We start from the raw sequence: 17,974 nt of genomic DNA on the forward strand, positions 1-17,974 counted from the left end.
CACTAACACCCGGTGTAAAGCACCATACCCCCTGCAGAAGGGAAGGGAAGTCTCTGTGCCATAAAACGTCTCTGTGAAAGCACGTTTCCCCCAGGATTTACAGCTGTGGTCGGAAACCTCAAGACAAAGTGACATTTGCTGAGACAAGCTCACAGAATGAGACGCTCCATTGTGGCAATACAGATGTCAATTGGTCTGTATCTCATAAGACATCCAGGAAGTTAGATGTATTTTTCCTATCAGTACTAACTGAACTATAACATTAATGTAATCGTTTTACATCAGAATACATTTGAATGTTGGTGCCATGAAAAGAGTTAAGACAAGCAAATTTAACATTATTATTATTTAAATATCCCAGAATTTTGCCTCAAAGTGTTTTACAACCTGTACAGCACAGCCTTGATTTAGATAAAGAAACACTTTAGCATAATACTAACCATTTAACATGATTCTGCTAACCATTGTAAGTTTGACATCTTCTTTTTTTGGCTGTCAGAGTCAGACCAAGAACACTGTTTTCACCAAGATGACCGATGAGGGTGGGCCGGGTTTGAAGGTTTCCTCTCAGAAAAGATGAGAAAGAGTGACACCATGTGTTAAGATGAGGTTTCATAACTCGGTTGGAATTGTTCAGAGATTTAGGCATCTTGGTTTGTTGTGGGTTGATTTCACATGGCATTGTGTAACTAATATGTAATGAGTTGATTTTAAGTCTGGAGTAAAACCATCACTTATCATAACATCAGGATTTGTAATGGCTATACAGATTTGAGATGTTTCGGAGGCATCCCCTGCCTTTTGGTGCGCCTCACTTTGTCAAAGTGTTCACAGCATTGTCATCTTCTGATGGGAAGCTTGGAAGTGAGGGTGAAAACACAGAGACAATATAAACACTGACCTACAATATAATACATCCTGAAGCCCACTCTCTCTCTCTCTCTCTCTCTCTCTCTTTCTCTCACGCACGCACACACACCGTTTGAGCTGCGCTACCAACAAACAAGAAAGAGGCTGTTTGTCTTTCCTGGGATCAGTAAACATCCTCAACACAAACAAGTTCCTCTGGAGTGAGAGAGGAGAAACTCACACCGTCAGGGCAGCTGCACTCTCACTCCACCGCTGCCTTTGATGTCCTTCAGAGAGAGCTGATAATGAAGGCCCCTTACATCTTAATTCTTTTAATTGGAGCGTGGATGTAACAGGTTGCTGATACTTTGCTGTCATTGTCTGAGCTTGATGTGAACTGAGGAGGAAAAAAAGAAATCATAATCCTTATTTTCAAGTAGGACAAACTTGGTTTTGTTTTGTTCCAATAAAAAAAATTATTCCTCTCAAGTTGGTGCTATTTTTAAATAAAAGAGCCTGCGTGGCTTTGTTGTGGAATCATCTGACTATCTGAAAATAACCTCATTATATATTCAATATTTTTTTACTGTCAACAAATCTCACAGAACAAAATCAAAGCTCAAGATCAAAAGCCCATTGTTCCAATTGAAGATATAAATTACTGCTATATTATATTTAGAACTGCTCTGTCATTTATACTTTCATTCTTTTTTTAACAGCTGGGCATTGTAGTCCACATACCCAAACAGGAGGAAATGGTGCATGTGTTGGGGACTATTTTTAGCTGCAGATTGAAACACATTTGGTGAGTATTTTCTGCAGGAAGGTGTACTCAAAGTAAACTACAGTGCCAACATTCACTGTGATGAAGGAACGTGTCAGCTGGTGCTTTGGTTAACATTGGAGGTACAGAGGATTAACAGGCTTTAGCTACGCCAGAAATACTTTTAATTTTGGTCATTTTGTTGAATTATAATATAATGAAACGTTAACTTCCAAGTGCTACACCTTCCTGGGTCATCTTTTGTAAAAAAAAAAAAAAAAATGAGAGAGCGAGCCTTTAGATACAAGTATGTGTAACTGCTCTTTTGTTTTTAACTGTTGCTAAGAAACCAAGGACACTTAAACGTGGCAGCAGCTTGCTAACCTCCCCTCTGGCCACACCGGGCTGAAGCATCCCTCCTCCAGCCTGCCCTGGGCGAGACAGCGAGGCATTTGGTTCAGGCCACAGCTTGCACTGCAGCCCCAGGTCCTGTCTGGTCTCCACGCGACGGCTTTTAATCAGTGACTTATGAGACAAAACCGCACCAGACCACGCTGTGACATCCAAGCTCCTTTTCGCGGCTTCAACACGAAACAGATTTAGGAACGGTCAGAAGACGAGACACCATTTGTGCTAAAACATGAAAGCTAAATGTGTGAAGAGAAAGCGTGAAAATCCTGAGGACAACAAGCTTGTGTGTTCGTGCTTGTGCATCAGGAGTGCCTTTCCAGTCTTCCCTGTGTAAATATGCTCAGACCCAGATGATCTTCAAGGGCTCGCTTGTTTGTACCTGCCGTGTCGTTCTGCTCGTCCGCCCAGCATGACACCCTGTAGCCCAGGATCAGCCCCTCGGAGATCAAAAGACCTGGGTGATTCTTATCAGATAATATTCTTGTCCGCCTTCCCTCCCCTTTGAGTCCAGCCTCCCCACACTGTTGACCTGAACCATGCGCACTGTTCATTATGGCCCTTTGGCCTTTCCTCTTCTTATCACCGTGATAGCCAGGCCGTGATAAGGCAGGTCCAGCCTCGGGACAGAAGGAGGGTACCGTCCACTCTTCTCAAAACTTCAGATGCATAACTCGGACACTTCAGGGCAGTAAAGAGGTTATCTCAGCTCTGCGCATGTGGTACTGCGTTTTACGCACTCACAAAAAAGTGCAAGTGAGATATCTCTCGCCATTCAAATTATATTGGTCATAAATGTGTTCTGTACATTTTAGATTAATTGGAATATCTACACGTTAAAACTAAAGAACCGTTTCTTCCTCCCTTTAATGTGTTGAATATTGTAGATATCATTTTGTGTTCATGCTTCTTTGGATTTGACTCAGGGTGACACCTGATCTTTTTGCTGTCATCCCCTCCGTTTGAAAAGGCTTAAATCTGCTCCGACAGCCACATTTCTCACAGCGACGTGACAACCGTAGCCTACATCTGTCTTGACGTTGGAGGTATTTTTGAGTATGCGGTCCGAGCAGACAGACAGGGAGGACTGGTGTCCAAAGTCACGACCCTGCCCTGACCTGGATGAAGGAAATGGTCACGCTGCTCGAGACAAAGCAGGGCAAAGGAGAGTCTGAGGGGCTGGCTGGTCAGCCTCTAACAATGGGTCCGTGCTCTAAGACCGCGGGCCACACAAAGGCAGAGAAACCCCCTCCTTCCCACTCCCACATTGCAATAGAGCTGGCATTTCACACTGGCCTGTGAACAGCCATTCAATCAAACTACTGTTTAACCTGACCCCTGGCCCTAACAGAATTCAAGATGAGTCTGGCGGGATGTATTTAGGTAACTGACCTCTCTGGCCTCACTCCAAGCCAAGTCAGTTACTACACAAAACTGTCTTTACTGTTGATACCGTTTTGATTCTTATCTTTAAATGCAAGATGTTTCCTATTTTTGTCATTTACCCCCAATTCCTTGTGAATATTCTTTAAACGCGTGCAATCAATAGGTCACCCAATAAATAATGTTTCTAGTGATGGGTGTAAGGGGCAATAGCTCCCTGGGGAACAAGAGACACCACCAGACCCTTCGTCTGGGTCAACTACCCTCGAGCCAGGGCTGAGAGAGGCAGCCACATGACCCCCTCGCTTCTCAATGGACTGTTCCTCCCCTCTACCTGTACACGGCTACAGATCAAGGTGTGGGGGCTGCATATCAAACAGAGCGAGGCCTTTGATGTGGATGGAAACACAAACACTGATTTGAGCAGAGTCGTAACAGCTTATTTGTTCCCTTTAGTCATTCATTGAGCTGCTTGTTGAATGTGTATGTCTTCAAAGGGGCTGCAGCATGCAGCGGTGGTACAGTAGCCGAGGAGGCCCTGAGAGCGCCTTGGCCTGGCGGGTTGTGGGAAGGCCATCTGGCTTCCTGTTCCTTAGATTTGATATTGATTTATTGGCTGTACACGGCAAGATAAGGGAGCACCAGCTGCCAGAAGTTCTCCTCTGCATCCTCACAGACAATGGACCTCCTGGTCATCTACATCCTGACTAAATAGGCGACGGATCAGTCCTTGTTAAGGTTTTACACGCCAAATAGAAATAAGCAATAAACAATGACATCTTTGCACAAATTCCAAAACATTTTATTTTTTTATTTTTTTTGGAAATCTCTGTTTTTAACGCAACACTTGAAAATGTCACCGCACACGGAGAAATACTTAATGGATCGGGCACAAATTAACACTTTGAGGTTGCGTTTAATGCATATTTGACAACTTATGGACTGTATTTAAGCACATTTACTGGTGAGATAACAGTAGTTTCAGTGTTTGTTGTAATAAAGACTGTCCCCAGTAATGAGGTGCAAAATTACATTCACTATTCCTAACAAACCCTGAGAACCTTTCACAGTTCAACCCATAACAGAAACCATTCATTGAAAATGAGGCTCCTATGCATAACAAGTCACCCTTTCCTGTTAAGTGAGCCGGGGAGTGCGGCGGTTCAACTCCAGCCTTGTTGGTAGAGGTGTCAACACGGTGCTACAGTGAATTGTACTTATGACTGAATTTTCTCACCCCTACCCCCCCCTTAAAAAAAGGACTCACATGCAGACAGACTCTGGTGTCACCCAGCCTGTCCTGTTCCCCACCCCCACCCTTTCTTCCCATTCCCCTCCTCCCCTGCCAACACAAGCCTGTGATGTGACTGTTTCAGATAATGAGGTGAGATTTTTATTGCACCAGTCTGTGAAGGATGACAGCAGACTCTGGCCTCCAGCCTCCCTGGTATCAGGCGCCCTCTGCTGACTGCATGCAGATCCACAGACTGCTCGCAGTCTCCTCCAGCGGTGCACTTCAAAGTGGGAGATCAAGGGTCGACTTGCGCATGACATCCAGAGAATGACAATGCCTCGGCCAGCCTACACCTACCGCTACGCGACGGTGCCCGAGACACAAAGGCACGCAGGCAGCTCCCGCACTGCTCTGCTGCATGCAGGAAGTTCTCGTTCAAGAGGTGGGGGGGGGGGGATATACATACAGGAAGAAGGCAGTGCTCTATGTGTATTCTCTATGAATACTGGTGTGTAAAGGGCAGAGGAAGGACGGCCGAGGAGACAGCGTAGTGGCAACAGATTCTCGGTGGTGTCCTGTTTGATTGCTGAAGCATTAATTTGATAAGATACAGCATCACACCACTTATCTCTAAAGGACGACGTGCCATTATCTCAAGCATCACAAACCACACACATATGACAGTGAGATCAAACATTTTCAAAGTGAGCTCTTTTACTGCTCTGGGGACCAAAAATGTATTCCCATTTTGGCATTCTTCTGCTGGAGCCGGTCTTGACGTAAATTAGCTGCTAGATTGCATTGATTTGCTTAGAACAAGATTCAAATACCCCTGAACTTTAACACAGCATAGCCTAGTTGCCTGGATAGCTAATATGAATCTCACAGCAGTAATATGTTTTGCACTTTTTTCTTTTTAACCATTAACTTCAATTACCTCCACTGCATTAACATCGGTGTAAGTTATCAGAAGTGAAAGCCAGTATCCCATTCACACACACAGACACACACACAGACACACACACACACACACACACACACAGACACACACACACACACACACACACACACACACAGACACACACACACACACACACACCCCGTGGGCAGCTGGAGGGGGAGTGAGGGAGACCTCTTGTGATCTGGCTGTCATTTCCTCTGGTTGGCTCCGTTATTCCAGATAGGCTTTCTGAAGGAGCCAAGTGGTGCAGCCGCAGACAGAAGGTGGGCCCCTCGCAGGCATCTGAGGTTGTCAGCCCGGCAGGAGAGGGAGGCACTGCTGGCAGCCCACTACGAGGAGAAAAACAAACATGGTGCTGAAACATGACAGCGACAACAAATCCCTGCTGATGACTACAGTTAGACCATAAATCAGACCTGACTTATCTTCTTGGTGCAATAAAGACAATCTCATGAAGAATTTATCTGGCTGGAAACATGTCGACGGTGTCGCTGCAGATTTTGAAACCAAAGAAATTGAGGATATTACATCTATTTTTGCTTTGAACCAAACCTAAACTAAAAAACATTTTATATGATTTTATACATATTTTATATTTATTTGTCTATGAACCGTGTTAAAAAATAAATACATCAACATATTAGAATAGTCTCACGTGTACTTTTATTTGAGCAGTTTATAGTCTAGATTGTGGGATATTCTGATATAAAGTTCACCCCCAGTTGTCATGTCGACAGATCAAAAAGTTGGAGTATGGCGCCACCTATAGAGACAAAGTCACCCCATCAATCCCCAAAATATGTGGTTACCAAAGTGGTAAGAGGTCACCTGAGGAAATATGGGGAATGGTTTAATTCAACTACTTCACTGTTTCCTCTTAACTAGAAGTTAGACAGTGATGAAAGAATATAGCAGAATCCCTACAATGACCACAAGGTGCATAATATTATATAAAAACACAGTATATAATAAAACTACAGGAATGCACTACTGTTTTGTTTTGTTTTGTTTTGCATGTCATGTTTTTCTTGTGTAGCAAATGAGCTACTGCATTTCAATTTGCATTCATTTTGTGTTTTAAAAAAAGTATATTCTCACAATTTGGAAACACTCAATGTGCCATTGCTACAAAAAAATAGTTTGGTTGGATACTAGAGTAAATAAAGCTAAGAAACTCTTTGTATGTTAATTTTGTGTTTCCTTATAACATTGTGAAATTGTAACATTATTTAGGTTGAGACTTCAAATAAGCAACTGGGGTTTCTGCCTCTCCCTGCACTGTATGTTATTTGTATTCTCTGGCATTCTTTGTGTATTTTTTTTTTTAAATAGATGTAACCTCAAAGGGCAGTATTGGTATTTTTACTTGAATAAAGGGTGTGTATATTTCTTCCCCCATTGTTTATAAGTATGTAAGCACAACTGGGCCGTGGTGGACACCGTACTGCACTGAACTGGCTAATAATGCGCTTCAGCCAAACCAGGTAAAACAGCGCCCCCTCGTGTTACCGAGACGTAAAACCAGCAGCACCAGTCAGAGTGACGTGTGTTCGTTATAGACAACACCACCGGCCAGAGAAGGGGACGGATATCTCCTCGGCATCCACAGTTGGATGTCTAAGCTGCACAAAGAGATCTGAAACCGAGACTGAAACCTCCACAGGAAGTAGATCCGCAGCAGAGGGTCCAACAGTAATGGCCTCGGTCAAAAAAGACGACAGACTGACGAGCTCTCAGAGCTTTACGTGCGTCGGTTTCGCCGGTATTTTCAGTAAAACCGTCACGTCGCCATTGGAGGTGGTTAAAATTAAAACCCAGGTGGGCACCTTTCACTGCAAGAAGGGTTTATGGCCAAGTTTCCTGCTTATCTACCAGAACGAGGGGCTTCGGGGATTTTGGAAAGGAAACCTCGCCTCTTGTTTGCGGTTGTTCCCCTACACAGCAGTGCATCTCACAACGTACAAGAAGTGAGTAAAGTTGAATCTACTAGATTGTCCCGTCTACCGACATTCAGTCTCAGTGAACTCACATTGAGGCTGTATGTTTCTCAGTGTTTATGCTAAATTAGCTTTTAGCCATCTTGGTCAGCTGACGTTGAGGTTGCATGTTTAGCTTTGTGACGAGCCGCAGTGTTAAAAACAACCAATAGGTTACACATATTAACTTCGGTGGAAGATTGATTGATCATTTTTTGTATTAATAATGGTTTGACATGATAAAATAACCAAACGGGCACTGTTTAAATGATCTGTTTACATTCATCCGGGCAGCTAAACATGGACTTCCTGTTTTACCGAACCTTCTTTATTCAGCCAATCAGAAGACTCGATTCGCTCAGTCGATATTTAAGGGGGCGGAGTGTTTTTGTGCCTGAGTTTCGTCTCACAGGTCTGTTGTCACGGCATCTACTCCCAAAAATATCAGCGTTTGTCACCGTTAGTCACGATGAGAACATGGATTAGCAACGAATATAGCTAAGCAAGTAACTATAGTCAATCAGTAGGTTAACAGTTTGATCTTTAAAATGAATACAAGAAGAACAAAGCGAATAATCACAGCCTAGTTGTTAAAAACCATGGAAGCAAATATTTAAAGCATAATTTCACGATTTTTTAAATTTCCACTTCTCAAATACACTCTGCTGGTCTTCTTTAGTTGTCTAATCCTATGATAGAAAATGTAATAACCTTTCATTCTGGCCTGTTCATACATAGATTTTGTATGGTTGATTATTGGGGAAAGGACAATCCTCGTGAGAGGAAGTGTTGCCTGTGAGGCTGAATTCAGGGTGTCAAAACATGGGTTGTTCTCTCAGGTTACTAAAGTACAAACCTCATGACCGATAGCGTGTGAGATATATAAACACGCGGGCAGTGAGCAGCCGTGACAACAGTTATCTAGCATACAGTCATAAATATTGACCCTTGTCAGTATGTACATCATGATATGTAGCCCGTCACGCTTCCGCTCACGTGTTCCTGTAAACATACTGACTTGGCAAACTACTCTACTGCACTATAATGTGTACACCGTGTCCCCCTCTCACTCACTCACGCACACACGCGCACGCGCGCGCGCGCACACACACACACACACACACACACACACACACACACACACACACACACACACACACACACACACACACACACACACACACAGAGGCAGGGCATGTGATGCAGGTATTGATTAAAAGAGTTCTTATCTATACATTGAACTCAGGCTGCAACTAACAATCAACCTATGTTTGTTGGTAATTAAATGATATATATTTGAATTAATTGATTACTAAAATAGTCAATAAAATGTCTGAAAATGTTGCTAAATTCCCATCACGATTTACCTGAACCCAATGTGGCTTCTGGAAATGTCTTTTAAGACAGCCCTAAACACAAATATATTCAATTTAAAGCTGAACTGATTAGGCTCAAATCAGTCATCAAAGATTTGATAAGTAATAACTAAATGACAAAGCAATATATGGCAAACATCATCAACTGATTGAGGGGAAACTAAAATAATACATGAGTTTAATCTGAATTAAACCGATACTAAACAGAATATAGCAGTAAATCATCACATTTGAGACGTTAATCAGGAATAGTTTGTCTCTTTTTGCTTCATGAATTATTTATATTATTAATTGTTGATGATTCTCTTGCAAGCTAGACGAGGTGCAAGCTAGGTTTTGACATTACAATAAAAATACTGACAACAAATGAAACATCAAACAGGAACAGAATGAGTGCGCTGAAAAACCTCCATCTGTCAAATGAAAGAAGCGTTCAACTTTGTGTTTAAGTGTCATTGATGTTGCCTTCCCCTGTGCCCAGGATAGTCCACCTTCACATGGACGAACTGGGCTTCATCTCTCAGTGGAGAGCCATATTCGCCGGTGGACTGGCTGGCTTCGCTGCAGCTCTGACCACGTACCCTCTGGAGGTGGCGGAGACCAGGCTCATCGTTCAGAACTGCAGGCAGCCCACCTACATCGGCGTGGCTCACACTCTCTCAAAGATCTACAGGAATGAAGGGCTGCTTGCTCTCTACAGGGGCTTCTCCCTCACTTTATTGGGTGCGTTTGCATACTTTGTAGCATTGATGTAGGTCTGGTGGTCCAAAAAAAAATGCACCACCCACTCCTCCTTGATATTTTATTTCTACTCATCCTGATAATAGTTTTTGTTTACAGTCTTCCCATCAATTGCCACACACATTTCATTAATGATGCATTTTGTGTCCACAGGTGCGTTTCCCTTCTCTGTCGGATGCTATGCGGTCTACATGAACTTGGACAAACTCTGGCAGGAGCCTCCTTTCCGCTTCACTCCCCTCCAGAACTTCATTAATGGTTGCCTGGCAGCAGGAGTGGCACAAACGTTCTCCTACCCTTTTGAAACTGTAAAACGGAAGATGCAGGTAATTTAACATTTCACTTTTTCCATGTAGGTAAGAAACTGAAACAGACCCAATTCAAAAAAAATCAAAAAATCCCCAAAAAACAGAAGAATCAAAGAAGTGTTTGACAGTTTTTCATCTTTTAAAGGGAAATATTAATTTGCAACATGTCTGGAGATCTCTCTATACATGACTGTATTCAACTACGTAGGGATAATGCTGGAAAAAATGTAATATATTTTAATCAAATCAACTAAACATTATCAAATGTGTCTGCTATCATTTGTTTTTCATCATTCTTACCTGAAATATTGTGGAAACAAAACAATAAATTTACAGTATAGCGTGTATAGTGGCTGCAATATCAAATGTAGTCCACAAGGGGGCAGTGAGTGTGCACTTAAATTTCGTTTCGCCTTTCCTGTTCTGTCAATGTTTTTGATCAGTTTACATTTTTAATTCCAAATAGTATGAGTTTTTTTTCAATTTGACCTTCATAATAATTTAACCCATGTCTGTTTATATTCAGGATATTTACCATATATGTTTATTAGAACACACTGGTCACAGGAAAAACATATTGCACTGCTCCACTTTCCCCTGAATGATGTTGAAGATGCCTTCTGCATGTTGGGGAGGACACACGGGGAACAATGGCGCTGCAAAGGACAGAATACTACATCCGATTTGATCCACCTATTATTAGCTAGCACAAGATTCGACAGCAGCTGGGAATGTGAATGTGTCCCGCGTCTGCAGATGCTATAGATAATTTCTCTAAAGATAGCCGGTCGCTGTCAGACGGCAGGCAAGGTGAGAGTTGTTTCCAGTTCACTGGACCATCACAACCACGTCACCCGACTACAAAGAACAATGTTGCATAACTGTTTAACTCCGGGATTCAGCTCTTGTCTGTGTCTCGAGAGTTAACCATTAAAAGTGAGACAGAGACGGACTGAGAATGTTTGCAGAAGCTTAGGGTAGCCTAGCATTGTTTAACTCGCTGGTTAGCTTAATGTTTCCTCCACAAATGAAGCTGTTTGAACAGTCTAATACTCTTATGGCCACGTGCTCCCTTTGAGAACCTTGAAACATCAAAATGTGTGGTAATGTCAACTGGCGACCCGCAGAATTTTAACAAATTAAGAAAATGTGTTCTGTTATTTAGGAAATCCGGCATTTAGAATGAGATAATTTCATTGGGACGGATTTACCGAGGCCAGATATGTGCGTTCAACCTGCAGGTACTAAAGACCTTATGGATGCATCGGTCAGGTCATTATTAGTGAGTTCACGACCTGCTGCAGGAGTCAGGCTCACCTCACTCACAAACTCACTAAGAGAGGTGAGAACTGATACCTGTTCCCATCCGTTATCATATAAATGTAGTTGACGACCCCCTTGTGCTAAATATACATTTCCTCTGTCACATGAGAGAGAGTTGGCCTACAGAGTTGTCTGCATGGTTACACACACACACACACACACACACACACGATGCAGTGTCATACAGTTTGAGTCTTGCGAGCTTTAATATACTGCTAACTGTCTGTACCTAATTTGATCTCTTCTTAACGCTTTTTAATATACAGTTAACTGGCTTTGCTCCCAAGTGTTTGTCTCCCGTGTGACCTGATTTTTAACAACGTTGTCTTTATTATATACTCACTCACACACACACACACACACACACACAATGACAAGTTGTTCTGAAATCTTGCGATCTGAAATAGAACAGGAGGGTAAATTTCCCTTTATTGCAGTACGTATTAACAAAACGCTGCCGATACACATTTATACAACTTTATTAAATCTTCTCCCCAAATTGCAGTTAATTACCTGTCTTGTCATTCCTCTCTTGACCTTTCTGGGTATAACTTCACGGACAGGCGATGCCACCTGTCTGATTTACTGCTTTTCAATTTCACTCTCATTCTCTTCCCAGGCGCAGAGTTCCCGTCTTCCCCATTTTGGTGGCGTCGACGTCCATTTCAGTGGCATGATTGACTGTTTCGTACAGGTTGTAAAAAGCAAGGGCGTCTTCTCACTGTGGAACGGCCTCACCGCCAACACGATAAAGGTACCGCTGCACTTCTATATGATTATTATTTATATGTTAGTCATGTTGTACTCTCTATCAATCACATGGATAGAATACCGTGGAACTGAAAATAAATGCACGTGCTCAGGATCATCTGTGACTTTATGAAGGTGAGGGAGTAGTGAACTGTGACTGACGTAAAAGGGAGAGTGAGGGGGAGGAGGGGGGAGGCATGGAAAGCAATAGTACAACATGCTCCCCTCTCATATTTCAGCTGCAAATGTCACGGTAGTTTGGCACTGTTTTACAAATGTAAGGCCTTGTCATGTCTTTTAACCAATATCTCAGCCTGAATCCAAACACGCTGTAGACACATTAAGCACACTTTTAGTAGAGTAATGCCCAAACCAGAGCACGACCTTCTCCGTGTGTCGTTTATGGCCACTTGAAATGAAGCGCATCACACTGAAAGCCACTCATCACTTCCTCCTGACCTTGTCATCCTCTGGCAGATCGTTCCCTACTTTGGCCTTCTTTTCACCTGCTTCGAGATGTGCAAGCAGGTCTGCCTTTACCGCAACGGCTACATCGTCTCGCCCCTGAGCTACAAACTCACGCCGGGCGTCGACCAGAGCCTCGGGCCGCACGAGCTGCAAGAGGTCAAGCGTTATTTGAAAAACAGGAACTTTGGGTCGGGGGAGGCGTCTTTCAGAAGCCGCTGGTGAAAAACGTCACATGAGAGGAAAAATTCTACTGACTGTTGACCACACTCAACCAGCAAAATGAAATACTTCAGAGGCTGTAATAATGACATAACATTTCAGGTTTCCTTGTCTTCATAGAAGGTGCATTTTTACATTATGTCCGGTCAGCAACGGTCTACCTCTTTCAGAAACATTGTTATTTTATCTGACAGTATTATTTGTTTATGAATTGTTTCTTTCTTTGACTGTTTTTAACCTAATATGATGTGCCTTTCGCATTAACTATTTATTTTCAGGCTCATTTCAAAATCAAACAGTGCCTACGGTAGTTTGGTCAAATGGGTACTTGTGTACTAGATTACATTTTTAATGAACAATGAATGTAAAAAAAAAAAGAAAGGTTGATCCTTCGTAAGTTTGAGTATGATCAAACATGTAAATGTGCTAACATGAGTTGTGATGAGAGAAATGTGCTAAAAACATTAAAATTCCACACTTGTCATGTTTTAAGTGTTGTCTTGTATGTTTTTGTAAATATAGATTATATAGAGAATATAATATGCATCACATGGCTGGACCCTAGCTTTTTATTTATTTGCTCCAGTATGATTCGCTGCACTCTCGCTACTCATGAGCTTGTTTCTGATGAATATGTTTGTGTTCAGTGATAATTTGATGATTTTATATTTACTTAAAATGGGTGGATCAGTCAGCTGATTCCATCATGTCCTCTGAGTAAACTGAGTGACAGCCAAAGGACGTCAACAGATGGGATGACCTTTATTCACCGTACGCTTCAGGCCTCAGCGGCTTCAAAGTGGTATTTGAGTTTCACATTAAAAAAAACAACGTAACAGTTCTGTTGATACATTATTAAATCAGAACCTCTAGACAACTTATAAAGTAAGAAAGTCAAACTTTTTGGCCCTGTGATGAGTTTGCTTGACTGATGTCAGGGGAGCACCAAATGTGAATCGAAGGACATCAGTTAACCCCGCCCACATCTCTCACCTCCCGACCAATCAGACGCGAGAGCCGAAGTTCACGATCCCACTCGCGCTCAGACTTCTTTAAATCCCCCTCTCTTCTGGAGCGGAGTCGGCCATTTCAACTCCATCCGCTACAGAAACCTCCAGCGACGACGTGACGAGAGGCAACATCTGAAGATGAGTGAGACGGCTATTTCCTTCGCCAAGGACTTCTTGGCCGGCGGCATCGCGGCTGCTATCTCCAAAACAGCTGTGGCCCCCATCGAGAGAGTCAAGCTTCTCCTCCAGGTGAGTCTTCAGTGAAGACGCCGCCTGCTCGCGAGCGCAACACGTGCTGAATGTCGTGGTGAAAGGACGCACTGATATAAAAGTTGCTGCATTGTTGCAAGTAGAAGCTGAAGTGCAAAGATAGTGAACTGCTGCCTGCAGGCACAGATGAGGGGGAAGGAGCCCAGACGAGCAAACCTACATAAGCTTCACCAAGCAACACGTGACTGTGACGTTTAAAAGTGCTCATCATTCATTTTAGTCTGTACTTTGACTTCTCCACACATTGCCAAGGTCACAGCAAAGTGTCCGCCATAGTGGCAAACTCTGCTGCTGCACTGGGCAGGAGGGGCTGGGACATAGTTGAATGGATGCCATCACAGTACTACTCTGGCACATGGATGCAAGTGTGTCCGTCACCCGTCACACAGACACGTGGGTGTCATGATCACACGGCTCACTCACACCCTGATGAAGAGATGTCAATCTTGATCTGCTGATGCTGCTTTCCTTTCATTCTCTTTAATGCGCTGCCGTGTCGCTCTCCCTCTTTATCGACAGGTGCAACACGCCAGCAAACAGATCGCCGTCGACCAGCAGTACAAAGGCATCGTCGACTGTGTGGTCCGCATTCCCAAAGAGCAGGGCTTCCTCTCGTTCTGGAGAGGGAATCTGGCCAACGTCATCCGATACTTCCCCACTCAGGCCCTCAACTTTGCTTTCAAGGACAAGTACAAGAAGGTTTTCCTCGACGGGGTGGACAAGCACAAACAATTCTGGAGATACTTTGCAGGTAACCTGGCGTCCGGCGGCGCCGCTGGGGCCACGTCGCTCTGTTTCGTCTACCCGCTCGACTTCGCCAGAACGCGCCTGGCCGCTGACGTCGGCAAAGCTGGAGGGGGTCGCGAGTTCAAAGGCCTAGCAGACTGCTTGGCGAAGATCTCCAAGTCCGATGGCATCAAGGGTCTGTACCAGGGCTTCAGTGTGTCAGTGCAGGGCATCATCATCTACAGGGCTGCCTACTTTGGCGTCTACGACACGGCAAAGGGTGAGTTTTCATCATCTCGTCCTGTCTCCCTTGCGTCCTCTGGAGACTTTGCTTACCCTTCCTGATGCCTCTTCTCTTACAGGCATGCTTCCAGACCCCAAGAACACACACATTTTTGTCAGCTGGATGATCGCTCAGTCTGTGACGGCGGTCGCCGGGCTCGTGTCCTACCCCTTCGACACCGTCCGTCGTCGTATGATGATGCAGTCTGGACGCAAAGGAGGTGAGAAACGCAACAAGAGTATAATTCTCTGTTGCTGCTGCTGGTAGAGTAAATGTCTGACGTATTTCTGTTTCCCCCCTCAGCCGACATCATGTACTCTGGCACCATTGACTGCTGGAAGAAGATCGCACGTGACGAGGGCTCCAAGGCCTTCTTCAAGGGGGCCTGGTCCAACGTGCTCCGAGGCATGGGGGGCGCCTTCGTGCTCGTCTTGTATGACGAGCTTAAGAAAGTCATCTAAGTTGTTTTTGTATGTCCTCTCTTCACGTTGTGACGTTTAACTGTAACATATCTTGTACATTTTGGAAGGACTTAAATGCCACAGTATATTTATAGGGACCAACTAGTATTTTCTACTAGTTGTACTGGAGGAATCTGTTCCCTCTTCTCTTGGCCCCGTTGTTGTTTTGCCTCTCACCAGAATGTCATTCCCTGAACACAGGAAGCTTGCCGGAAAAAGAGAAATAAACGCAACCTACTGAGTGAATCTCCCGCCTGATTCTGTAACGTAATATCACTAAAGAAGGGTGCCATGAGAGACGGAGCGGCCGAGTGTCCTGGCAGATCTGTGGTGTTGCTTCAGGAAGCCATTTGGCAGCATCCTGTGTGAAATGTGAGCTTAAACCTGCAGAGGTGTCCCAGGTTGTAGTTGGGGGCGAGCCAAAATCAGCGGAGGAAGTAGATCTGCTGATATTTCAACCGAGGCATGTTTGCAGACAAGTGATACGTTAGTAAGTCAAGAGTTTTTCCAATGTATTTCATATATAATGATGGCTCAGCGGAATATTTGCTTCACTTATATTTGAAGTCACTTATAAATAAGTGATTTCCAAGGATTACCTGTGGCGAGGGAGATTAATTCAACCTTCTAAATATACTTCTATCTCCTGCCAAGTCTCTTCTGACACTTAACTGGTGTGACTGAAGACTTTAACCTTGAGCTGTTTGACCATTCACTAGTATGAACACACCTGTTCCGGCAAAAAAAAAATTATGTATTACTGCAAATAAGAATTTAGTCTGATGTAGTATTTTTACGGGGTCTCATACGTTGAATTCCTCCTGATTGCTGATCTGTCCAGCTGTAAACATGTGATTGTCACAAACAGGACAGGACATCGTGCACTTCTCGGCGTCTCTAGGGTGTGCACTGGTCCTGTAATGCAAATATATACTATATTGCAATCTTTCTGCAGGTGCTGCCTGTCCAAATATGCACCAGTTGTGTCAAAGCAAATATCCACATGAAGCGTTTTTCTTTCATCAGTCGCAAGAGTCTGCAGCGGCGCACATTTAAGCCATTTGGACATTTCTCAGTAACATACTGTCACTTTGTATCATGAACTGTATGCCGACTATGAGCTCACTTGGCAGCTTTGATCACTGTTCAGCCATTTAAATTGACCAATTAAAGAGCTGCTGCTCTCCAGGAATATTATCTATCCATTTCAGGATTAAGAAAATATAACAAAATTGCCATTTAAATTATGAAGCTATTTGAAATAAGTGGTCTGACATTCTTGTTAGCAATGACTTCATAAAAATGACAGCATGGCCAAATTGTGTCTGCTGCTGACTTTAACCATCACAGAAATCCTCTGAATTAGAGAGTTATTCTAATTGATTACATACATGGACTCTATGGGAATACATTATAGAAGGGTTAAACATATTAGTCCTTGTGGGCCAGTATTCACTCATGAACACTCGTGAACATCTGAAGCTGATGCATTGAGGTGAATGTGGCCGTCCTTTGAACTGAAAAAGCTGCTCTGTAAGTAGCATGTAGACACAATCGCCGTGTCTTGGACAATTAACCCAGACTGATCTTGAATGGAGGACGGCTTCATTTTAGCAGCACTATCGGACAACCCAGATGATTTACCCAGCATGGGCGTAGTCTAATCTTCTCTCAGTGATTCAGAAAGTCTTGGACGTAACCACTATCCCGGGGGAAATGCCTTTTAATGCGGTTTTGACCACTCCATCCCCAGAAAGCCCTCTCAGCAGGTAGCACAGCCTCTCTCTGCAGCTGCTCTGTTACAGCTCTAACAAGGATTAGTGGATCAGGAGCAACAGGGATCACAGCCGTTTACACACTGTCTGTCTGCCTAGCTTTAGATACGGCGTCTCTCCTGGAGGTCGAGTCGGGGTAACAAGTCAGACAAGTGTCGTCTTTTCAGCGTGCTCTTACTTTGCATGCAGGCTGCAGGGATCCCTACTGTGCACTTGAGTTCATTAATGTTCCTCAGTATTTAAAGGCTGCAAACATTTTAAATTGTGCTCTGATTATGCGATGTTTGACGAATACAGATCTTAGATTTCTACTTAAAAATAGCAATATAACAGTAAAATACTGTGTTAAGTCCTGCATTCCAAATCTGACTGAAGTAAAAGTACTTCAAAAGTGAAAGTAAGTACCCATAACATTGAGTCATTATGCTGCCATAACATATACTATATTATCTACTCATCATGACTATTAATGTTGCAGCCGCCCAGCTCTTAAAAGGGCTTGATAGAGTGTGTGTGTGTGTGTGTGTGTGTGTGTGTGTGTGTGTGTGTGTCCGTCCACGTGGAGGTCTACAAATGTGTGGAGCTCCAGCCCTTCACATTAAAAGCCTTCTGTCAGGCAGCCTTTTGCGTAATTTCAGCTGTTGATCTAATTAAGTCATAAATCTACGGGTCATGACCTCAGCGATTTCC

General features: G+C 43.5%; 3 protein-coding genes across 3 annotated transcripts in view; all 3 read left to right on the plus strand.

Annotated features, from left to right (window-relative positions):
* The window catches only part of chic1 (cysteine-rich hydrophobic domain 1), a 36,761-nt gene extending 25,364 nt beyond the window's left edge, over positions 1-11,397 (plus strand). Inside the window, exon 7 of the transcript XR_014597224.1 lies at positions 11,386-11,397. The gene's annotated coding sequence lies outside the window, so the exon portion shown is untranslated. The remainder of the gene's footprint in view (positions 1-11,385) is intronic.
* slc25a43 (solute carrier family 25 member 43) lies at positions 7,151-13,239 on the plus strand. The gene is made up of 5 exons (XM_084010468.1): positions 7,151-7,565; positions 9,432-9,673; positions 9,845-10,017; positions 11,942-12,076; positions 12,550-13,239. Exons 1-5 carry the CDS (start codon positions 7,294-7,296, stop codon positions 12,760-12,762), a joined length of 1,035 nt encoding a protein of 344 aa, XP_083866594.1. The 5' UTR covers positions 7,151-7,293; the 3' UTR covers positions 12,763-13,239.
* A 594-nt stretch (positions 13,240-13,833) lies between these two features.
* Positions 13,834-15,755, plus strand: slc25a5 (solute carrier family 25 member 5). Its single transcript, XM_084010230.1, has 4 exons — positions 13,834-14,018; positions 14,559-15,045; positions 15,128-15,268; positions 15,352-15,755. The coding sequence occupies exons 1-4, from the start codon at positions 13,908-13,910 to the stop codon at positions 15,507-15,509; spliced, it is 897 nt and encodes a 298-aa protein (XP_083866356.1). The 5' UTR covers positions 13,834-13,907; the 3' UTR covers positions 15,510-15,755.
* Positions 15,756-17,974: the final 2,219 nt, after the last annotated feature.

Source organism: Eutrigla gurnardus (assembly GCF_963514095.1).
Source record: "Eutrigla gurnardus genome assembly, chromosome: 5".
Classification (NCBI taxonomy): domain Eukaryota; kingdom Metazoa; phylum Chordata; class Actinopteri; order Perciformes; family Triglidae; genus Eutrigla; species Eutrigla gurnardus.

Bases quoted from the DNA above. Each gene is read 5' to 3' on its own strand.
- slc25a43 (XM_084010468.1), top strand. From the start codon at position 7,294: ATGGCCTCGGTCAAAAAAGACGACAGACTGACGAGCTCTCAGAGCTTT. The intron at 7,566-9,431 runs GTGAGTAAAGTT...CCCTGTGCCCAG, and splicing joins CATCTCACAACGTACAAGAA to GATAGTCCACCTTCACATGG. The intron at 10,018-11,941 runs GTAATTTAACAT...TTCTCTTCCCAG, and splicing joins CTGTAAAACGGAAGATGCAG to GCGCAGAGTTCCCGTCTTCC.
- slc25a5 (XM_084010230.1), top strand. From the start codon at position 13,908: ATGAGTGAGACGGCTATTTCCTTCGCCAAGGACTTCTTGGCCGGCGGC. The intron at 14,019-14,558 runs GTGAGTCTTCAG...CTTTATCGACAG, and splicing joins GAGTCAAGCTTCTCCTCCAG to GTGCAACACGCCAGCAAACA. The intron at 15,046-15,127 runs GTGAGTTTTCAT...CTTCTCTTACAG, and splicing joins CGTCTACGACACGGCAAAGG to GCATGCTTCCAGACCCCAAG.